The sequence below is a fragment of the Carettochelys insculpta genome, chromosome 6 (assembly GCF_033958435.1).
Source record: "Carettochelys insculpta isolate YL-2023 chromosome 6, ASM3395843v1, whole genome shotgun sequence".
In the NCBI taxonomy this organism is placed as follows: domain Eukaryota; kingdom Metazoa; phylum Chordata; order Testudines; family Carettochelyidae; genus Carettochelys; species Carettochelys insculpta.
This window is the reverse complement of record NC_134142.1, coordinates 21,609,428-21,634,013: the sequence shown is the minus strand read 5'-3', so window position 1 is coordinate 21,634,013 and position 24,586 is coordinate 21,609,428. Positions and strand designations below refer to the sequence as shown.

At 43.6% G+C, this 24,586-nt stretch overlaps 1 protein-coding gene across 7 annotated transcripts in view; it reads left to right on the top strand.

Moving 5' to 3' along the window:
* The window catches only part of MARK3 (microtubule affinity regulating kinase 3), a 123,460-nt gene that overhangs the window by 40,131 nt on the left and 58,743 nt on the right, over nt 1-24,586 (top strand). For all 7 annotated transcript variants that reach the window (XM_074996444.1, XM_074996443.1, XM_074996442.1 and 4 more), the window contains 3 exons: nt 15,502-15,550; nt 17,896-17,961; nt 24,006-24,076. In XM_074996444.1, the coding sequence (XP_074852545.1) occupies nt 15,502-15,550; nt 17,896-17,961; nt 24,006-24,076 (186 nt within the window). The remainder of the gene's footprint in view (nt 1-15,501; nt 15,551-17,895; nt 17,962-24,005; nt 24,077-24,586) is intronic.

Genomic DNA, 24,586 nt, shown 5'->3' with positions numbered 1-24,586 from the left:
CAGAAGGCACTTGACAGTATAGATCAGAAAGTGATTTGGGCAGTGTTGGAGTCATACAGCGTGGATAGCACTGATGCGATTGGTGAAGGATATCAAAGACAATGTGGAGGCAGTGTTGAGAACATGCAGAGAGCTGGGAAGTTGGTTTAGAATGAGTAGAGGTATGAGATGAGATCCGATATCGCTGAGTATCTGAATAACACACCTAGCGAGAGCAATGGACAAGGTTGAAGGGATATCTGTTTACGGAATGAGAATCGACAACTTGAGGTTCATGAATCATAGTTATTGTTGAACAAGGTGAAGAGAAGTTAATGAGACTGGTGCTAAATGAGGAACGGAAGCAGTACAGACCGATTATGAGCATCGATTAAAAACAAAAACAATATTTGTGGATAAGGAATTAAGAAGATCAGTGTAGACGGGATTGAACTAGAAAATGGAGATAAGTACACATCAGAGAGCAACATAACGTATGATCTAGACTGTAAGAAGGAAATAGCAACTAGAATAGTGAAAGTGAGTTTGAAGGCAATGGATAAGATCTGGAAAAGCAAAACATGTATCCAACATGTGCAGATGTTAGACCTGGGTAGTAACGAAAGATTCAAAGAGAAGGATATTGACATTCAAGAGGAGCTGCTATAGAAATACGCTGAGAATAGGATGGATGCAGAAGATCACCAACAAGGAATTTTATAGAAGATACAGCCAAAAGAGAACCTACTGCAGAAGACTGTACAATGGGAGGTACAGCTATTTGAGCATATGTGTAGAGTGAACGATGGTGAGCATAACAAATGGTTCAAATAGGAGAGACAAACCCCACAGAAAATGGGTAGATGATACAATAGATTGGTGCTGAGCTAGGCTACAGAAATTAAGCCACTCCGCACTGGACAGGAAAAGAAGAAAGGAAATAGTGAGGGAGGCATCGGACACCAACAGGCACTGAGCCCATAGTTGACCATGATGAAACTAGGATTGAAAGTTATCTGTTGGTTCTTAAGCTCTGTGAAATGTTTAGTTAAATTTTTAAGTATATGAGGTGCACTCATCACAAGCACTGTCATCACCATCTACTTTTTGGACGCATCCGCAGAAGTGAAGCAAAATGCAAAAATGTATAAATATGCATTTAAAATGTGATGCAATTTGTAATTGGACATATTTTGGCTTTCATATTTTGTATTTAATACCATGAGTTTTACACTGAAATTTTTAAATATTGTTATTGAAGTGTATAAAACTTTAGGTAAGAGCAGTTATGGCATTATTGAAAAATCTACATGTGAAAGCTGTTTAAATGATTTGTTAATTATTCAGAACACTTTGGAGAAAATGGGGAAGAGTGGAAATGACAGATAACAGGTAATTGGGGAGATTCATAGCAACTACTTTGTGAGGTGAAGTTTTGGCTAAAGAAAAGGCAAGGGTATGGAGCCGCTGAGGAGGAGAAATATCCACAAGTTAGGCTGCGTCTACACTACAAAATAACTTCCAAGTTAACTTCAAAGTACGGAGCTACTTTGAAGGAGCCTGTAAAGTCTCACGCACTTTTTCTTACTTCAAAGTTAACTTCGAAATAAGGGAGGCTAACTTTAAAGTCACTACCCCATTCCCAGAAATGGAGTAGTGCTCTGCTTCCAAGATTAACTTGGAAGTTGTGTGTCTACACACACCCTACTTTGAATAGTAACAGAGAGTGAGCCGTGCTAGTCTATACACTATCAAAACAAAAAGCAGTCAAGTAGCACTTTAAAGACTAGCAAAAGACTGGTCTGGCTATGGTCTGAAGAAGTGGGTCTGTCCCACGAAAGCTCACCTAATAAACTATTTTGCTAGTCTTTAAAGTGCTACTTGACTGCTTTTTGTTTTGACCCTACTTTGAAGTTATTTTTGTAGTGTAGACACAGCCTTAGTGTCTTCCACAGATGTCTTATACCTTGATTTTCCACAAATTAGTTGCCACTATGTGGCAAGCAAACACTTCACATATTACAGGATTTAACAAACCAGCGAAACCCGAGGTTAGAAATATGTACTAGTTGATGACTTTCTAGTTTTCAACCTGTTCCTTCTCAGTTTCAAACCATTGTTATAACTTGATTGTTCTAATTTTCATAACTTTTTTTATATTTACCGTTCAGTTGGGTTGCTAATTTTAGTAGTTTGGATTAGTTTTTAATTTTTTTGAAATTGTCACCCTTTTTCTTAACAGAATATTTTATAGTTAAGAGATTATCACTTTAGAGAGTCTGGCAGAATAACATTAATACATCGGAATGTAGATGAGATTAGTGTCATCCCCTTTAGTATTAATCAATTGAAATAAAATAAATAACATTTCAAATACTTGGAGTAGAAGTGAAATAGTGGAAAATACATATGCCCAACGTGAGCAAAATTTGTGCATACAAAGAGCAAGTTATATATTAAAGGGGATAGAGGTTTTCAGATAACATGCTGCGAACTTTTGAGTTAATCTTTCGGAATCCAGGTTGTGTATCAGAGTTCTATGACAAAGATGTGCAGTGCAGTTTTCCAAGATGGCAGCTGTCTCAATCTAGAAACCGTAGTAGCATGGATGAAATATTTGGTGATGGGTACATAATAGCTAAGCACTGACACTCCAGCTATTGGAGTTACCTTTCAGTCGTAGAACCAATGATGGTGATACTGGCACCTTCCAGACTACTAGTTTCCTGTCTATATGCATCTCTCATCCCAAATATATGTATTTTTCCTAGGGACATTTGAGATTGATTCATGTGAAGAAAACTTATCTTCTAGAGCTTAATTACTAGGCTGTCTCTGGATATTTTAAGTTGAGACTTAAATATTGAAATTTCTGGTTCTTGTAGCATTTTCCTGCTAATGTTGTTAGATGAATCAGATTTTTCTAAAAGCCATTTCTTCTCCCCACATGATCAGAAATAAAACATGCAATCTTTTGAAAACAAGTTTCTGTATTCTAGAAATTCACTTTATTTTAGCCTACATATTGTATTCTGTGTATATTATTAATACAACAATTTACAAGATTTATAATTAGGTATTGAAAATTCACTCCTAGTGAGGATGACCTTGATGTAAATAAAATTACTAAGTCCTTCTGGAAAAAAAAATACATGAATCAGTTTTCATTTTATGGGTTTCAAATGTCATCGCAGCAAATACTATTACAGGTTGAACCTCTGTAATCCAAAATACACTTGTCTGGCAACATTTGTAATCTGGCATGATTTTAGTTAGCCAGATGACCATTTACCATGGGTGTGGCCAGGTTTCGTGTGGTCCTATAAAGTTTGTTTACAGCCAACATTCCTGGCTCTGTGTTCTGTGCTGTTATTTAGCTTCAGTTTATCGCTAAGTGTCTTCTAAGAGCTGAGTAAGCAATGGAAGTGTTGTTAATGTGCTAGTCATGGTCTGGCAAATTCTCTCATCTGACACCAGTCAGGTCCCAATGGCGTTGGACAAGAGAGGTTCAACCTATACCATATATAGTGCAAATTGCTTATTAATTTGTTTTTGAGGTATCTAAATTTATGGTGGCTGAGGAACAGTATGTAGCTATTTGCCATTTAAGGCCCTTTCCTTTAAGGGTTTCAAAGTATTTTGCAAGCAGGTAATTTAAGCATACAGTGGTCTTTTGGTGACAGTTTTATCTAAGGGCAGGTCTACCCTGTGCACTAAAGTCGAACTAAGTTATGCAACTCCAGCTATGTGACTAACATAGCTGGAGTTGACGCACCTTCAGTCAACTACCCATCATGTCAGTGCTACTTTGGCCCAATAGGAGGAACTTTCTCATCAAATTATCTTAACCTTCTCATTCCACTGGAGTATCCGAGTTGACGCGAGTGCTTTCAATGGTTGATTTAGTGGCTCTTTAGTAGACTTGCTAAATTGGCCCCAGTAGATCAATTGCTGCAGTGTCAATCCACCAGTATTGGAGACAAAGGCCTAAGGAACTTACCCAAAGGATAAGTGTGTGAATCTAGTAGTGTCCTGTTTGTTGTAACCCCAAGTCTTCTACCTAGATTGGGAATTATTTGAATGGGGATGAAATTTAAGTGTTTGTACAGTACCTAACACAGTCTGTATCCAGTCCCTAATCAAGGTTCCCATGCACTGCCATAATACATGTAACAGTACCTCACACAATGAATCCGTTCACAGTTGCAACTAGAACCAGAACTCCAGCCTTAAAATCTCTAAGGATGGAGATTCTATCATTTCCCGAGGTAACCGAGTCCAGCGCTTCATTACCATCCTAGTGATTTTTTTTCTAATACCCAACCTACACACATTGCTGCTTGTTCTGTCTTCTGACACCACTGCAGATAGCCTCACTCCATCCTATTTAAATTCCTGCCCCACAGGCCACTATCAAATCTCTCTCCTTCTGTTCCGCAGACTGTGTCCAGTTCCTTTTGCTTCACTTCATCGGTCATGTGCCTTCGTCTCCTAATCATTTTCATTGCCCTCTGCTAGACTCTCCAGTTTGTCCATATCCCTTCTATAGCGGGTGACCCAAAACTGGATTCAGTTTTCCAGATGTGGTTTCATCAGTACTCCTACTAATGCATCCTAGTATACCGTAGAGGGATTTTCTTTTCCTCTATTTGTTGGCTCTTCTTTTTGTTTCTCACAACCCAGCCTTTTTTTAATGTCAATTATTTTGAAGTCCATTGAGTCAAAGCTGCAGCTGCTACTCCCTGCAGATTATAGGACACTTAAAAAGGAAGGTCTTAATGTTGAAGAATGAATGGCTAGATCTGAGTGGAAGGAAGATTGCCGTAGTACTATTCTGTTCTTATTGTCATCTGTTCTTCTTATCTCTGACTTAGTCTGCAGGATCCTCTAGGCACAGAACAGTTGCTCGTTTTTGTTCACACACCTGTAGTACAGCACGTTTTCCGCTTAGATCTTTCTTTAAGCCTGACATAGCCTTTGAATTGACTAGTGTTGGATTTTAAATACAACCACTTGATGACTCCCTCTCTTGTCGAGGCCAAGCAGGTTTCACCAAATAGTCAAGATTTGAGAAGGCCAACCAACTGGAGTCTTGGGATGATGTGAACAGATTGCAGTTGGTTCTAATTTACTGAACTGCCTAAAAAGATGAGTCCTTGTGTCCTCTCCTTTGATGTCTCCTGAGAATAGGCATTTACTAAGTACAATAGCATTTGTAATTCAGTGTTCTTATGGCAAGGTCTATCTTATATTGAGGTTGCCTGTTAAAAGAAGTGAGAATTTGTATGGCATTCATAATTCAAGTTTTTGAAAGCAATAGTACATGACTGACATGCCCATTTTTCAGTGTAACAGAAAATAAAGTGCACAGAGTGGGACTGGATGAACAAGTTTGCCTTTTTTAGTTTGAGAAAAGTACATCAGTAATTAAAGATTTTGCCGAAGTGCAATTTATCATCTTGACCACATATCAGAAAATTGAGAACTGGTTATATTATTTTGACATAAAAAATAAAACCTTGGCCTAACCTCTGTGTGTATATATAGTGTGTAATGTTTGACCTGCACATCTTCTAAAAAATATTTTTATAAGGGCCGCATGGCTTCCCATTTCCCATGTGGGCTTTTCCCCATATAGGCAACAGAGTTCCCAGTTGTGGAATTTCCATTTAATAGTCCCATCACAGGGAGGTGTGATTTGTGTGCCTTCTCCCATCCCACAGTGGAACTGGCAGTCAGTTGATTCCGCTTAACCCAGCGTATCCCTCTGGGATATAATTAAGCAAGGTCTTCTCTATTCTTGAAAGTAGAGACAATAAAGTATGTTTTATTTAACATCTAAGTATGAGGCTTTGCCTGAACTGCTTCATCAAATAATCCCCTACTTGTCATAGTTGAAGGGAAAAGTGATGGTTGTTCTTCGAGTGGTCCCCGTGGGTGCTCCACAGTAGGTGTTGGGCTCGCCTGGCGCCGCAGATCAGAATTCTTCTAGTAGTTTCCATGGGATCGTGCATGCTCTGATGGGTGCCGCTCCCTTGCACGCCCTCGGTCATGTGCGCGATCCAGTCCCCCCCAGTTCCTTCTCAACTGCCAACGGCTGCAGACGGAATCTGCTCTGGCTCTAAAGCCTGAGACAGATAAGAGAGCTCGTTTTTTTTCCTATTATAAAAAAAAAGAAAAGAAGCAAAAAAAAAAAAAAAAAACATACAAAATAGTAAAGAGAAGAGGAACAGAGGCAAGAGGAGCAGACAAAGAAGGCTGTTTAAGCCGTCTGCTACCTTGAAGGCCGTGAATGTTATTTTGGGTTGTAGAACGCACTGATTAGTGGCTAAGTACCCGATTAACATTAAAGGCTCACCGCGATGGCTTCCTCGGGGTTTAAGAAGAGCGAGTCATGCCGCGAGGCTATGCCGGCCTCTGATGGGCATAGTGAGTACATTCGTTGCCTGGGGGAGTCCCATGTTACCCAGAAGTGTTTGCACTGCACTAAGCTTACGGCCAGGGCCAGGAAGTACAGAGAAATGAGGCTCAAAATTATCTTGTTTGATAAGGCCCTCCAGCCTGAGCCGCCGGAGAAGCCTCACACAGAAGGGCCCTCTGGGTCACATAAAAGGAAGAAGAAGAAAAGAAGAAGAAACTCTCCCCAGCTCGATCCTTGCCAGCGGTTCCAGCGAGCAGGACGAGCGGAACGCAGAGCCCTCAGCCACGGGCTGATGAAAGTGGCAGCGCGGTCACGCGTGTGGCCGGGGCCAGGCCTCTGACTATGCAGCAGTCCGCACAGAGGGCACCGCGGGCACCAACACAGCAGGCGCTGGAATCGGCGGCGCCACCTCACGCGGCACCGGCTATCACGGCACCGATGGGGCAGGGGCACCCGGCGCATGGTCACCCAGCATGGGGCCCATCGGTGCCGGAGGAAGCTACCCATGTGGCACCGCTTATGAAGGTGCCGAGATCCCCGGCATGGGAGGGGGTGGCACCCACCCTGCAGGGGCAGGGGAAAGCTAGAGCCAAAACCCAGCACCTCAGTCCATCTCCAGACAGGGCTGCGATGCCCTTATCACCCAGCCCCCCCCCTCCCCCCCCCCAAGATACACATGCTGCATCACCAAGCGGCAACTCCACCGGCCTATTCTGGACCTCCCTCTCCGTTCCTCCAACCACCTTCTCTGTGGTTCAGGCCACCTTCACCCTTTTTGGGCATGGATCCCTATGAGTACTATCACAAACCAGCTTCACCATTATCAATGTCGTCACGGAGATCCTGCTCTCCCAGATATCATGGGTACACTCTCCGATCGTGGTCCAGGTCTCCGTCACCAGGCCCTTGTCCATGTTGTTATGGCCGTCCTCATCATACTGAACACCCACATCGGAGGTCTAGATCCAGGGGCAGATCCACTCCCACTCCTCGCCAATACTCCCATGTACACTCCCCCTTTGGGAGAGGAACGCAGCTGTCCCAGGGGAAATTAGGTCCAGAGTCCCGAGACTTTCCTTTACAGCCCACGAGGGAGCAAGCATAGCAGCGAACTTGGGAGCCAGAGGACTTGGGGGAGGTTTATCCCAGCGGTTCCTCCTCATCCTCCCCAGATGAGGCAGTTGTCCCCGGGGATGTCTCCCCTCCGGATGACCTTAGACAATTCCAAGAGCTGTTCAAAAGAGTAGCATACGTGCGGGACATTCAAATAGCAGAGGCACAAGAGAAGCATCATAAACTCCTGAAAAATTTGACACCCCCGGCTTCATCTAAAATCGCTATCCCACTGGACGAAGCCATTATGGAGTCAGCCACTAACATATGGCAGACTCCGGTCTCTATTCTGCCTACGAGCAAAAGGGCAGATAAGAAATACTTCGTCCCAGCCAAGGGCCTGGAATTCCTGTTAAGCCACCCACAGCCTAATTCTTTGGTGGTCGAATCGTCCCAGCAGAGGTCGAAGACGTCTCAGTACAAATCGGGGGGGTCGGATAAAGATGCTAAGAAATTAGAGCTGTTCGGCAGGAGGGTCTACTCCTCCTCTACTCTATTATTGAGAGTGGCAAACTACGCGGCACATTTATCAAACCATAACTTTGACAATTACTCTAGACTCACCTCTCTCATGAATTCCCTTCCAGAGGACAAAAAGCCGGTGTTAAAGGCAATCGTCCAGGAGGGCTACGCGGCCTCACGAACGGGAGTTCAGATTGCCCTGGACATGGCGGACACAGCGGCAAGCTCAACAACCGCAGCAGTGGTAATGCGTAGGGAATCCTGGCTCCAGACGTCTGGTATCCCCAGAGATCTACAGCCGAAGATCGTGGATCTTCCCTTTGACAAGCAAAAGCTGTTTGCAGAATCAACCGACTCGATCCTCCACCCTAGCAAAGATTCGAGGGCCACACTTAAGATCTTGGGTATCTACACTCCTCCATACAAGAAAAAGAAATTCTATCCTCAGCAAAGGCTGTATGCTTACCAACCACAGCGTGCACAATATCAGCGAGGCTATGACCAAGGGTGCCGTGAACAGCAGTAGCAGTACAGGGGCCCCAGGCGACTTTCTCAAGAAAGTCGTACAACCTCGGGGCAAGCCAAGAGGCAGCAAGTTTGACAGGTATGTCAAGGACTGCACTGTCAATATCATCACTCAATGCCACTCTCACCTCATGTTCCATCATCGCCTCAAACCGTTCCACTCCCAATGGCAAAACATCACAACAGACAAATGGGTGCTAGAAATTATAGCCATGGGTTACACGATCCCCTTCCAGTCACTACCACCGACGAAACCTCCCACCCGGCCTCCTCTCAGGGACCCTTCTCACGAGGTGAGGCTGAAGCAGGAGGTAGATCACCTCATGTTCATAGGGGCAGTGGAAAGAGTGCCAGAACAATTCCAAGGGAAAGGTTTTTACTCATGCTACTTCCTAACAGAGAAGAAAACAGGAGGCTGGAGGCCGATTTTGGACCTACAGGGCCTCAACCGATACTTGCGCAAGCAGCACTTCTGGATGATTACAGTTGCCTCCATACTTATGGCACTGGACGATGGAGGCTGGTTTGCAGCCCTCAACTTACAAGACGCTTACTTTCGTATAACAGTCCACCCGGCACACAGACGCTTCCTCCGTTTCACGGTCGGTGGGGAACATTTCCAATACAGGGTTCTTCCGTTCGGCCTATCCTCGGCACCCAGAGTCTTTACCAAAACTCTGGTAGTGGTATCAGCTTACCTGCACAGGCAGGGCGTGTTTTATCTTTCCATATCTGGACGACTGCCTACTGAAGGGGGGCCTCAAAGGCAGAGGTCCTATGCATGATATGCGTCACCGCGAACACGTTTACTTCGCTGGGCCTAGCTATCAACCTTGCAAAGTCAAAAACCGAACCCACACAAGATATAGAGTTCATAGGGGTGCACATAAACTCTATCGCATCAAGAGTATACCTGCCCGACGCCTGCTTCCACACCATCAGATCCTTGGTGCAAGTCATGATGTACAGCCCCGCGGTGCCAGTCCTAACATGCCTGCAACTGTTGGGGCACATGGCGGCAGCTACGTTTGTGGTACAGAATGCCAGGTTACACATGCGAAGCCTGCAGCATTGGCTGGCGAGTGTTTACAAACCGGCATCCCATACCGTCCACAGGGTAGTATCACCCACGACGGAGGTACGGAAGTCACTAGCATGGTGGGCAGATCCCAAGAACCTGCTAGTGGGTGTGCCCTTCCACCAACCACAAATTTCCATTTTTCTTACGACTGACGCCTCCCACATAGGATGGGAAGTGCACATTGGCAGCAAGGTGACGCAAGGGCTATGGTCCCCCACAGAACAGACACTGCACATAAATATACTGGAGCTCAGAGCAGTGTTCAATGCGTGCAGACGTTTTTGGAAATACCTGCACAGCAAAGTAGTCAGGATCAATACCAACAATACCTCCACCATGTTCTATATCAATCGACAAGGAGGGGCACAGTCCCGTGCGCTATGCGTGGAAGCAGTCCAATTGTGGAATTGGTGCATTGCCAACAACAACGTTGACAGCGTCGTATTTGTCGGGCGCCAACAACATGAAGGCAGATCAACTGAGCAGGTGCTTTGCACTCACGCACGAATGGCAGATCCGCTCCGACCTGCTACGATGCATATTTTGTATCTGGGGGTTTCCCCAGGTCGATTTGTTTGCCACCCAGCGCAACAAGTGCCCTCAGTACTGCTCCAGAGCAGGAATAGGGCGGGGGTCCCTGGGGGATGCCTTCATGATCTCATGGAAGGGCCCTCTACTCTATGCATTTCACCCCACAACACTTATCCACAAGGTTCTGCAGAAAGCCAGAAGGGGGAGAGCTCGCATGATACTCATAGTTCCAACTTGGGACAGACAACGATGGTTTCCCGTGCTTCTGCGCATGTCGGATCGTCCACCACTCCCCCTACCAGTAGCGCCGGACTTACTCACGCAGGCTCAGGGGTCCATAGTGCACCCGCACACTCAGGGACTCTGCCTACAAGCATGGTTAATCCATGGCTCAGCGCCTTAGAGAGCACGTGTACGGAGGGAGTACGACAAGTCTTAGAGTGTAGCCGAAGGACCTCCACCAGGAGGACTTACGAACAGAAATGGACACGCTTTGCCGCCTGGTGCTCTGCCAAACAGTTAGCTCCTCTTGACGTTCCTATAACTGTAATTCTAGAATACCTGCTGGACCTCAAACGAGACGGGCTCTCTCTATCCTTGCTAAAGGTCCACCTCGCCGGTATATCAGCTTTTTGGCACAAAGAGGAAGGGCCCCCCATATTCGCCCATCCTATCGTCACAAGGTTCTTGAAGGGGCTGGTAAACCTGTACCCTCCTCGAAAACCACTACCACCATCGTGGAGTTTGGACTTGGTACTCCACGTGCTATCGGGACCACCCTTCGAACCATTAGTCACGGTACCCCTCCAACTACTTACCATGAAAACAACCTTCTTTCTTGCCATTACATCAGCCTGCAGGGTGAGCGAGCTCGCAGCAGTGATGGCAATGCCGCCCTGCACAGTATTCTCAAAGGAGGCGGTGATCTTATGGTTACACCCAGCCTTTGTTCCGAAAGTTTCCTCGGAGTTCCACGTTAACGAACCAATAGTATTACCCTCATTTTACCTGAAGCCTCACAGCTCCAGCAAGGAGGCGCGCCTGCATCTCCTAGATGTGAGGAGGGCGTTGGCCTTTTACATAGACAGAACTAAGTCCTTCCGGAAAATGGATAGGCTTCTGGTGTCTCTTGCTCCCAGGTCAAAAGGGGAAGGCCTCTCTCTTCCCAGAGAATTTCAAAGCACATTGTGTCCTGTATAAAACTGCACTACGAGCTTCAAAAGATCCCTTTGCTAGCCCCGCCTAGGGCTCACTCCACCAGAGTGGTGGCGGCATCAACGGCCTTCTTCAAGGGAATCGCGTTGAAAGACATTTGTAGAGTGGTGACTTGGTCATCCTACGACACCTTCGCCAAGCATTATGCGCTGCATTGGGTGTTCGATGAGGATACCTGTCTGTCAACAGCAGTCCTCTCAGGGGCAAGCTGCACATGAATCGAGTACCCACCTCCTTACTTGGGGTTACTGCTGGGTAGTCACCTACTGTGGAGCACCCACGGGGACCACTCGAAGAAGAAAGAGAAGTTACTCATTTGTAGTAACGATGGTTCTTCGAGATGTGTCCCCATGGGTACTCCACTACCCACCCATCCTCCCCGTTTCGGATCTCTGTCCAGTGTTTTTCAGGAGCATCCGAGGCGGTTGGTCAAGGAACTGGCAGGGACCGGATCGCGCACATGACCGAGGGCGTGCATCGGCGCATGCGCGATCCAGTGGAAACTGCTAGAAGAATTCCGATCTGCAGCGCCGGGTGAGCCCGACGCCTGCTGTGGAGCACCCACGGGAACACATCTCAAAGAACCATTGTTACTACAAGTGAGTAACTTCTCTATTTGTTTGCTGTCATTCATTTTGGCAAGTAAATGTCATAATCATCAAACATATTGGATTGACCACCCCCATAGGACAAAGTTGGCTGTCTAATCTTAGAACAAATACAGCATAAGTAGTGACAGAGCAATCATCATCATCATCATCATCATCATGAATTCCTGCAACTGTGTCTCAGTTATTACTTGGAGGGACCTTCTGTAGGACTAATAAGGTAATTCTCCCTCAGCTAAGAACATAAGAACGGCCATATTGGGTCAGACCAAAGGTCCATCTAGCCCAGTATCCTGTCTGCCAACAGTGGCCAGTGCCAGGTGCCCCAGAGGAGGTGAACCGAAGACAATGATCAAGCGATTTGTCTCCTGCCATCTGTCTCCAGCCTTTGACTAAAGGCTAGGGGCACCATACTTTACCCTTGGCTAATAGTCATTTATGGACCTAACCTCCAAAAATTTATCAAGCTCTATTTTAAACTCTGAGTGCTGGCCTTCACAGCCTCCTCCAGCAAGGAGTTCCACAGGTTGACTGTGCACTGTGAAGAAAAATTTTTTTTAGTTTTGAACCTACTACCCATTAATTTCATTTGGTGTCCTCTAGTTCTTATATTATGGGAACAAGTAAATAACTTTCCAATATTCACTTTCTCCACACCATGCATGATTTTGTATACCTCTATCATATTGCCCCTCAATCTCCTCTTTTCTAGACTGAAAAGTCCCAGTCTCTCTAGCCTCTCCTCATATGGGACCCTTTCCAAACCCTTAATCATTTTAGTTGCCCTTTTCTGAACTTTTTCTAATGCCAGTATATCTTTTTTGAGGTGAGGAGACCACATCTGCACACGGTACTCAAGATGTGGGCGTACCATAGTTTTATATTGGGGAAGTATGATATTCTTCGTCTTATTTTCTATCCCTTTTTTAATAATTCTTAACATCCTATTTGCTTTACTGACTGCCGCTGCACGCTGCGTGGATGTTTTCAGAGAACTATCCAGTATAAGTCCAAGATCCCTTTCCTGATCTGTTGTAGCTAAATTTGCCCCCGTCACATTGTACGTATAATTGGGGTTATTTTTCCCAATGTGCATTCTTACACTTATCCACATTAAATTTCATTTGCCATTTTGCTGCCCAATCACTCAGTTTGCTGAGATCTTTTTGAAGTTCTTCACAATCTACTTTGGTTTTGACTATCCTTAACAGCTTGGTCTCATCTGCAAACTTTGCCACCTCACTGCTTACCCCTTTCTCCAGACCATTGATGAATAAGTTGAACAGGATTGGTCCCAGGACTGACCCTTGGGGAACACCACTAGTTACCCCCCTCCATTGTGAAAATTTACCATTTATTCCAACCGTTTGTTTCCTGTCTTTTAACCAGTTTCCAATCCATGAAAGGATCTTTCCTCCTATCCCATGACCACCTAATTTACGTAAGAGCCTTTGGTGAGGGACCTTGTGAAAGGCTTTCTGGAAATCTGAGTATATTATGTCCACTGGATCCCCCTGTCTGCATGTTTGTTAACCCCTTCAAAGCACTCTAATAGATTAGTGAGACATGACTTCCCTCTACAGAAACCATGCTGACTTTTGCCCAACAAATCATGTCCTCCTACGTGTCTGACGGTTAGCTACCACCTAATTAGTACTTGCTTGTTGGCAATATCTGTAAAAATTGTTGGGCTTTTTGTGATAGAAACAGTTGATGTTAACCGGTAACTTTGACTACGACTAGCAAATAGCTCTCAGGTGGTTTAGTAGTCGTGATCCAAAAAATAAAATCCTTTAATATGCTATGGTATTCCCAGTATTTGGAATTAGAAATGCAACAGCAATTATGACTATCAAATGGAATAAATGGAACTTAATGAAGTGAACTGGAGCAAAACCAATTACCTACAGGTTAAAGTCTCCATTTATCTCTTGAAGGATCCAGTGTCCCATTAGAACAGTAGCTCTCAAATTGCAGTCCACAAACCACTAGTCTGTGAACTGTGAGGTCCATGGACTGCTAGGTGGGCTGTGAGGCTCAAGGCTTTCCCCACCTCCTGGCAGAGGATTGCACTGGCCCTCCATCCCCATGCACCTTCTCCCTCTACAAGGTTCCTATCCAACACCAGCTTCCCTTGGGGCGGGGGGGACAGCCATGAGCCCCCCAGGCTGCATCCAGCTTGTGGTGGTGGGAAGGAGCAGCACACCCCCTTCCTGCAGCTGGGGGAATGGAAACACTGGAAACTGCTCGTGACAGGGTTTCCTGGCTGCTCCCTGTTGGCCAGATTTCAGACAATGGGAGCAGCAGAGGGCAGTGCCTAGGGGGCAGCCGGGAGCACAGAGTCAGGTAAGTGCCTTTCCACTCCCTTCATGGCCAGCTCTTGCACCCCCATCCCCCTCATGTGCTGCTCCTCCTGCCTAGCTCTCCCATCCCAATATGCTCCAGGGTCCCTCACCCCCAGCCTGCTGCTTCGTCTTCCCATGCACCTGCACACTCCCCACAGTCACATATCATACCCCACTCCACTGCAGCACCTTCCCTGCCTTCTAGCCCTCACACCTTTTAGTTCTCCTCTGCATTCTCTCTTGTGGCTAGACTCCCTGCCCCCAACTTGTTCCTGCATCCTTCCAGGCACCCCACCCTTAGCTTGCTCCCACACTCTCCCTTCCACCCCAAACTCCACTTCCAACGTGCTCCAGCGCCCTACCTCCCACCCAAACCCCCACCACTTTCTGGCAGCCCTTTCCCACACTCTGCACCCTGATTTTTGGCCTCACCCTCGAGCTGGGCAGGGGTTATGCAACATCTACTGACTCTGGGATCCCAAAAGAGTTATTCTGGTCTCTGGGAAGCCCTGAAGCTTGGTTCTCCCGTCCTCTCTCCCCGACCCCCTTCTGTGGAGCTGGACCACCAGGGGTGTGAGATCTTAGTTGGGGGCCATATCAGTGAGGGTTGGAGAGGAGGTGTGTTTTTGCCAGGGGCTGCCTCATTTGTGTGGGCCCCCAACTGATATTTCTGTAGATCAGTGACCCCGACCCCAAAAAGGTTTCCTACCCCTTCCATAAATAAAGACAACGTTGAAACCTTTTTTAGAAATGTTTTATTGTATTTAAAACTGTTTGATAACTAACCATGCTTTATCACGTGAGTTTATTTTGATAATTATTTCCTTATCGGTTTCTATCGGTAGCTATCTCCTTATATTGTAGCTTCAGTAGCCTAATATGAACAATTTCGTATTTAAGGTATTTAGAAAATGTCCTCATGAGTGTTTGGCTGGCAGTCCGTGGAGAGGCTTGCGTTAAGCGGCGTGGGTCATGCACCAGAAAGTTTGAGAACCACTGTATTAGAACATTTTTTTTAATACTGGCATTTTACTCCTTTTATCTGCAAAAGGTGATCCTGTCCATTTAAAAGTGAAATCTGTAATACTCACATTTACTTAAGATTAGATATAGAACTCTAAACATTGGCTTTAGAGCAAAGTAATCAGCCTTTTTAAGAAGGGAATGAATGGTTATTGTTTATTTTGTCACTAGTTTGATTTCCTATTATCTTTATTTCAGCTTTTCAGAGAAGTAAGAATAATGAAGATTTTAAATCACCCAAATATAGGTATTTCACATTTTTCCTCACGTTATCACTATGTAATTACATTTTTTAGAAGATTTATTTTTAAAGTGATTGCACGTGTCCATTTTGTTGTAGGTCTGTGAGAGGTTCTGTGCACCATTGTCAGAGAGAATTTTCCTTAGTGGTATATGGTAGGGCAGCATGAACATCCTCTGCTGCCTTTTATACCTCGTGCATGTATAAAGAGCCAACCCACACCCAGTCCACTCCATTTATTCCTGTTGTCTGTCTGAAACAGTTGTTGGAACTTGCTTTCTAGTGGCCCTGTCTTTTGGGTGGTAGGGCTTAAAGCCCTTAAAATGCCATATTTGTTGTTCACTTGGGCCTCCCCCGGGCACTTAAGGCAGCTGGGGTGACTGTTGCTATTAAGTGTTGCTTGACAGGTCTTGAAGCCCAAAGTGTGGCATATCTCTGGGACACAAATGAGATGCTGGAGCCACACAAACTTTTTTTCTTTGATTAACCACATAAGTTACTTCTAAACTACGTTAATTATACAATGGGCACTATTTACAGGTTTGACTAAAGAGGAATATGGTGCTACAGAACTCTTTGCTTAGTTATGTCAGTCATTAGCCTCTCACTACATTATCAGCAATCTGAAGACAGTACTAAATTTGGATGAGTTGTTCTCTTCAAACCTGTTCAGATAGACTCCAAACCCATCTCCAGTTGGGATGGCTTGTGAGCCACCTACAGTGGAATTGACAGGTGCAATCACTTGAAGAAAAAAAGATGACTAACCTTTCCATTACTGTTGTTCTTCATCTGTGTTGCATGTGTCCATGCCATGACTAGGGATGTTAACCAGTTATGGTTAACCAGTAGGGCCTAGAGCAGCCCACTGCAGGACGGGGCTGCTCCAGCTCCACACAGCTGCTGGTGGCGGAGTGCACTTCAGCATGGCAGTAGCATCCCCTGTCCTTGTTGGCCTGGGGGCAGGGAGTTGCAGCTGGGGAGGCCAAGCTGGCATGGTCCTCCTGCAGTGAATGGGCTGCCTCAGGCTGCTTGGAATTTCCCCACCTGCAACCACCACAGACAAGGGCAAATCTGGCCAGGCTGGAATTTGCCCAGGGCTGCCCCAGCCTGGCCAGAACACCACTGTGGACGGGGACTGCTCTCACCTGCAGGGATGCTTCAGCTGGGCCAGTGGTGCTCCTATCCTGGTGCACCACAAGTGGGGGCGCTCCAGCCTGGCCAAAGGACACCCTATGCGGGGAGGGCGGGGGTGGGAAGCTGCTTCAGCCTTGTTGCCTGGAGCAGCCACTACAGCTGCTCTTTTCCTCCCTTAATTGGTTGAACAGTTAAACCTAATGTATAGCTAACAGTTAACAAATGTAAATGGGATTTTACATCCCTATCCATGACCTATCCTCCTTCCCCTCTTTATCAATGTCTCTCTGGTGGTAAGGAATGGAGAAGGGGGTGGGTTCTTTTATACTTGCATTCCACTTGCAAGTTATTAAAACTATTAAGAGAGAAACTTCCAAGCTGTGCACTGGGACACACATGTACCTACAAACAAAGGATCAAGTGCAACATAACTCAAGGAACAACAGTGATTGAAAGGTAACTTTTTTTTAAAATTAAAGTAGTTGTGTGCAAGTGTAATCAAAGTTCTGCCCCACGGAACCCACTTGAAGTGGTGATAGGAGATAGGCATGTTGGTGTAAGGGCACTTCATTGGCTGCATAGACTTACCTTGCAGACTTATCTTACCACACTGATGTGCTGCCATGTGCGAGAAGGGCTTTTAAAGAGGAATTAAAAAGACCTGGGACTCTGCTAATATGATTATGCAGTCTCCCAAATTACTGCAAATTGTTCTTTGTGAATTTGCTACATAATTGTGTACCAGAATGTGAGCTTTCACTTAAATAAAATTTAAAAATGTCTACCACCCTGAGAGAGGCAAAACCACTCAAAATGTAAAATTGAAGTGTTACAGTGCAGCCTTTTTGGAGTCTGCAGACAATAGCTGAAGCAACAACCTACCCTGAAAATAAGATATAAAAATTTGTTACGCAGTACTTTGTTTTTGGGAGCTGTGCTTAAATTGACTTTCATTTGACTGTAAACTGAGTGTGCTGCAAGCCAGAATTGTACATGCATAATAGTTTGAACCAGACTACATACTACTGATTAAAACCTTTCCATGTCATGCTTTTAAATAGAAAAACTAAAATAGTTGCTTTTAAAAAAAGTTGTTTTGCTTTTGTGAAGTAGTATTTGTAGTAGTCTACTTTGAGACTCTTCAACAGACTATTCAGAAGCTCCTATAATTGGTTGAAATATTTTAATAAATAACTACTCTTCTTTTTCTCTAGTGAAGTTATTTGAAGTAATTGAAACTGAAAAAACTCTCTACTTAATCATGGAATATGCAAGTGGGGGTAAGTATTTTTCCTTTTGAGATACAAATGTAAAGAAATTATCAAATGATGGTGAAGCTTTCTTTTGTGATACTCCTAAAAAAGAAACATTGATTTTGTAATAGTGCAATATTTCAGGAGAAATGTTAATATTTTGGGTGATTTTTTTTTAAAGCTTTACAATTTTTAAACAGTCAATCATGTCAATCAGTTTGGTCAGACTTAGTTTAGAAGAAAGGCAATCTTTACTGAAATCAAAAGGGAACTTTTTTCATTATTTTCATTGCTCAGTCCAGCATAGTGGTAATAGCAAAATAAGATGATAAATACAATAAACAGGAATTGGTACCACAGTTGGTATCATTTGTGTGGTATTTTATAAACTTAAGTATATTCACATGTAGTGTTGCATGAGGTAATTGTGTGTAATGTTCTGGTAGAAAAATGTAGCAAACCTATTTGCCCTTGTGTTTTAAATCACCAGTACATCAACAGTGCAGTTCTTGCTTTTGCGTATTGGTGACATACGGACGATTGTGGTTAAAGTGGCTCTTTTAATTAAAATAACATTTTGCAGTTTCCAAAATCTTCTTGATTTGTCACTCTGGCTGTTCCATGGGTCTCTTCACTTAAAATGGTCCCTTTAAAGTTTAACTATTTGTGCTAAATAATCTGTTCCATCTTGTACTTAATGCCACAGCTAAATTCATTTCCTAGACCTGAAGAAGAGCTCTGTGTAAGCTCAAAAACTTGTCCCTCATCAACAGAGGTTGGTCTAATAAGACACCTGACCAGCCCCAGACTAAGGAGTATGCCAGACCATGGAAGGTCAGTGCTGGCCTTTGCTGCTGGCCTGAGGGTTCTCCCAGGAAGTGACTAGCCTCCCAGCCATTGGGCTCCCCTCCCAGCTCCCAGGCTCTCTTCTCGGCCACCCAGCTCTGCTCCCAGCCCTGTCCATGCTTCTTGCTACGAGGCTGCAGGCCCAGCTGCATTTCCAACCCCAGGTGGGCTACAGACTGCCAGCCCAACTCTGCTCTTGGCCACCTGGTGTCCTGTCCTACCCCAGCCTCACACATACATACCCCTCCCGCTCCTTCACCAGCCTGGGCTCTGCTCTTGGCCCTGACTTAGCTCCTAGCTGCCAGCCCCTCAGCTGCTAGACTCCAAGACAGCCCTTCTTTCCAGCCACCATAGCTGTTACTGAACCAGAGAGGTTCAAATGTGTGTTCTCACCTACCTTATCTCTGTAATCCCCACTCCTAAGTTCCTCCGCTGAGTCCCCCTTTTAAATAATTAATTTCAAATTCTTAAGCAATTGCATTTCTTCAGTGTTTCCTACTCTTTATGACGATAATCAAGTAATTCATTCTTCTGGGCTGGGTCTACGCTACAGGGTTTTGTCGACATAACTCAGGGACCGTCCGCACACTTTAAGCGTTCTCTTGCCAGAACTCTGCATTTTCCTCGACAGTATTATGCCTCAAAAATTTGAGGCATAACGTTCTCTGGACAAAATGCTGTCGACAAAAATGGAGTGTTCTTCCAGTTGCTGGCTGGCCCTCTTTGCAGAGCTGCCATTCCGTGTTCTGGCACCAGAGGCCAGTGCAGCCTGGCAGTTCTGTCGACAAGGCAAGTTGCATGTAGATGCAATCCATCGACAGAATTCTTTAGAGATTTCCCTGATGACAGTAACTTCTGTTGACAGATGCTTCTATTGTAGACATAGCCCAGACTAGCTAAAAATGGGCAGTACTCTTTATTATGTAATGACATAAATAAACGTCAGAATCGGCTCGTGGGAATCAGCACGGAAGTATATGAGGCATATCTTCAGTTTTGCTAGGAAGACAAATTTATTTATCCTTTAAAATGGAAGAGCAGAGTTTCAACATTGTGTGCCACTGCATATGTACAGCATTTTTAGGATGATATGATGTGGTTGCTATATAAACTGTATTCTAGCAGTTGCATTTGAATTCCTAGTAGCCGTACATCAATAGAATAATTTTGTCTAAATGGCGTGAGTGGTAGGGAAGGATATAATAACATAAGAATGGCCATATTGGGTCAGAATAATTATTCAAGTTACCCAGCATGTCTTCTGACAATAGACAGTGCCAGATGCTTCACAGAGAGTGAACAGAACAGGACACTTTATCAAGTTACCTTATTCTGAAGTCCCAGCTTTTAGCAGTCAGTAGTTTAGAAATACTCAGAGCATGGGCTTGCATTCCCTGACCAGCTTGGTTGATAGCCACTGATAGATCTATCCTCCATAAATTTATCCAATTCTTTTTTGAACCTGGTTATATTTTAGGGGTTTCACAATAATATCCACTGGCCATGAGTTCCACAGCTTGACTGCCTTTTGTGGAAAAAGTACTTCCTTATATATGTTTTTAACCCTGTTGCCTGTTAATTTAATTGGATGACCCCTGGTTTGTGTTATGTGAAATGGGTAAATAACTTTCTGCCCCCATTCATGATTTTAGATACCTCTATGATATCTCTACTCTGTTGCCTCTAAGATGAATAGTTCATCTTTTCAGTGTTTCCATACCAACAATTTTTGTTGCCCTTCTCTGTATTTTTTTCAAATACAAATATATTTTTTGAGATGGGGTAACCAGAACTGCACACATTATCTAGGTGTGGGTGTACTGTGATTTTATAGTGGCATTATTCTCACCTGTTTTATTATCTGTCTCTTTCCTATTAGGGCCTAATTTGCTGGGTTTTTTGACTTCTGCACTTTAAGCTGGTTTGTGTATGTGCACCTCTCCCTTCTGCTTGATAGTTTTTGACTCAGGATTGAGGTCAAACTACCATCTAGTGATTGGCTTACAGAATATAGAAGGCCTAAAACTACTAAAGGTTGAACCTCTCTAATCCAGAACCCTTGCCTGACAACATCCATAAGCCAGCATGATTTTTAATTATCTGGATGACCACATTTCCTGTGGTCCTATAAAGTTTATGGATGAGGCTGTCTGTTCCAACATCATCTGTGGTTCTCCCAGACCACCGGTGTTGCTGGACCAGAGAGATCCTACCTGTATGAATAATTGAGGGTATAGGTACACTGCAAACTTGAGTCCAGCTACATTAGGTCAATTTATAGCCACCACAGTACTTGCTAATGTGGTTTGTGGCAGTACCAACATTCTCCTGTTAATGGTGAGTGTCCTCACCAGGAGTACTTCCACTAACTTAAGAGGGGCAGTGCAGAGGGCTGAGGAGCCAGGCTGCCAGCTCCACACGCAGCCTCCTTTCTCACCCCTTTCCCTACCTCCTCAGGCTCTTGGCTACCTGCTCCCCATCAGAAGCCCACCTGCTACTCCCCCCACCATCCCCAGAGCTCTCTGCTACAGGGCTCCCAGTGGGCAGCCAGGAGCCTGGAGCTGGCCTGAGAGCAGGGAGTCCAGGCACACCTCATCTGTAGCTGGAGCCTTCCTTCTGTCCTGGTGTTAGTCAGAGTTGTAAGCTTGGCTTTCTTGTCAATTTCCTGGCTCCAACAGGGAGCTGTGAAATTGACAAGAATGATAGCTAACAGCTGATGTGAGTAATCTGCAGTATCTGTGCTGATATTGCATTGTCCTAAGTATACCAGAGTAAGTTCTACAGTTCTTGTGGAGGTGGAATTTATGGTTGTAGTATTCCAGTAAGTAAGGTAAGATAAGGTAGTAGCATAGATATGTAGAGTAAGGTGGTAGTGTAGACATGGACAGCTAGGTCAATGTAAGCTGCCATGCGTCAAATTCACTCTGTAGTGTAGACCAGGCCTGATATGTCTACGCTAGCAAGTTTTGTTGCCAAAAATGTGGTGACAAAACAGTGAGAGCATTCACACTGCAATGTTACTTTTTTGGGAGAAACACCTAGTTTTGGTGATAAATCTTCTACCTTCGCTAAGACTTTTTTTTTCTGTTGCCCTCTCCATTGTCAAGGAGGAGCAAGCATAAACACCGCTGTTTTGTCAGTAGAAGTGGCCTGTGCCTGTATCCCACAATGCCTGCTCTGGTGGCTCTGCTCAATTTTTTGATTTCTGTTGCCTTGCATGCATGCACTCCTCCCCTTCCAGAGCTCTGGCAAATATCTGACAGCTGAATGAGCTTCTCCATTTGGGCAACAAAGAACATATCATTGGAACGCTCCTCTTCTTCATTGTGCTAGGAACACAGCTGCTGCAAAGGGAGGACAGCTTGTGCTGCTTTGACATTCCTAAGCATGGAAAGCTCACAGAGCTAGTTACTCATGATGCTGTTCCCAGCAGCTAAGGATGCTGTGGGAGAACTTGGGGAGGGACTCCAAAGATGTGCATGGATCAGCTCTGCCTTCTTGTAAGGCTACACTGTGGCACACATCTCCCCCACTGTAGATGATTGTGCCCTTGCTTGGCGTTATCTGTCAGCAGAGGGAGCAAGTGTGAACATCCTCTGATTTTTGTTGACTTTTTGTGTTTTGTCAACAAAATTTGGTACTGTAGACATACTCTTAAATGCTCCTTTTAGTTGAAATGAGAGAAATCTGTGTATGGGATGCAGAAGCCATTAGTGCTATTATATACTTGTACAATATACTTCATGCAAGTATAATAGCAAACTACAGTATGTGCCAATATGGATTCAGTTGCTAAAATTCTCCTTTGACTACATTTTAATCATCTGTCTGAATTTAAATATTCACTAACTCCCTAAGTACTGTTTCTTTCTGGTTTTGATTTTTCTGAAACATTTCAGATATACAATGTTGGATTTTGTTTGTCTGGTCCCCTGCATTTCTATGAATTTTTATTTACTAAAACACTTTAAAAAGAAATAGCCATAAGATACATTTAAGAGGATTGTTCTCATTGACTGCTGTATTTTAACTGCTGCTGCTCTGGAGAGCAAAAATACTTTTTTCCGTTAATGCATACTTATCAAACCATTTATTCACTCCTTCTGTCATATCTTGTATTTTGTAGGCTTGTGCATTCTATACTTCAAAATTAAAAGTATTTATTATAATTTTTTCTTTAATGTGAAAAATTCCCTTATTGGTATTTAAATGAGTATTTAAATATTAAAATAGTGATTTGATCTCCTTAAAATCTTAGTTTAAATAAACTACATTATTTGTACTTAAAGACCTCTTTCATATGTAATTCCTACAGTTTTTGAGTAGAAAAACATTTGTCATCCTCACAAACAAGTCAATTTTTTGCTGGATAGGTAGCAGCATTCTGAAAACTAGTTTAGTAGGCTCGTTATAAAATACCAGACACTGTTTGTTTAAATATTGAACCCTTTTTGATTTTTCTTTGATTCTGTGTCCTTCAAACATTCATAGCCATATTGCATTGTTTTTCCTTTAGATTTTGGCAGTCTTCCAGGGACACGTTATGCCAGGGTGCTTTTCTTCGATATCTCGTATGCTTAAACTGTGGCTTGCTTCATCACATTAGTCTGTGTTCACTTAAATGGTTTTCATAGCGAATACCCCTTTTTATTTTAACCTCAGGTTGAAATAAGAACTTGTCATAGTTACATTGTTTTTGTACACTTAGGTTATCTATAACATAACACTCTGAGGCTTCAACCATATTTACAAGATCCTTTAAACGTTTTTGAACTGTAGATAAAGCTTAGGACAGTCTCTGATACAGTAGATGTTTTTTTCTAATAGAATCTGAAAAGTTAGTCTTTCTTTTCTTTTAAAAAAGCTGCTAATTTTCTGTCATCGGTAATTGAAAAAAATGAATATTTTTGCCTGCATTCAGTCACCCAGCTAATTTGTTTTTGTTTTCTCATGTGATGATATAATAGTAAATCGTTGTTTTGGTAACTTGACATAAGCCTCTTTCAAAACTAAAAAGTTATTGCCTTCTATGATTTGTTTATGCATATGAAAAATTATTAAACTGACAACTCAAGTTTAGGTCAAATGTCTGACATTTTCTGTAGCTCATTACATGTTATGTAACTCTTACAATTACAAAACAAATACTAAATTTTCAATTTAACTAGATAGTGTTTTAAGATACTCAGCAGTTCCCATTGATCTTTTGTATGTATAAATTTCAGGTGAGGTATTTGACTATTTGGTTGCACATGGAAGAATGAAGGAAAAGGAAGCAAGGGCTAAATTTCGACAGGTATGTATAATAGACTGACAGATCTAACTCCTGAAATTTAGCAATAAAAAAAAAATGAAATAGTTGACAGTGAGCTAAGCAAATACATCTCCCTTGTTGCCTTCAAGCATACCATGTGTTACTGACTTTTCGTTGCATTAAATAACAAGGGAAAATTTAAGAATCTATAGCAAGTGAATCTAGTGTGCTAAAATATGTCTACTAAGAAGACAGGAATGCCCAGCAGCCCATGTGATTTATTTAATCTAGTTCACGTGCCAGAGTGTCAGAAATATTTTGACACATGACATAAATGACATCAAACAATAATGAAGATGGATAATAAACTGTTATTCTGTAGCCTTTATTTTCCTTACCATCTTTTGTTGTTGTTCTTTTCCATGGCACACCATCTCTGAACAATGATCTAAGATGAAAGGTCAGAAGTTAATGTCATTTTAAAAATCTGATAATTCAGAGGCAACAGTTGAATGAGGTCATTTAATGCAATGTACACTCTAGTGTTACAAT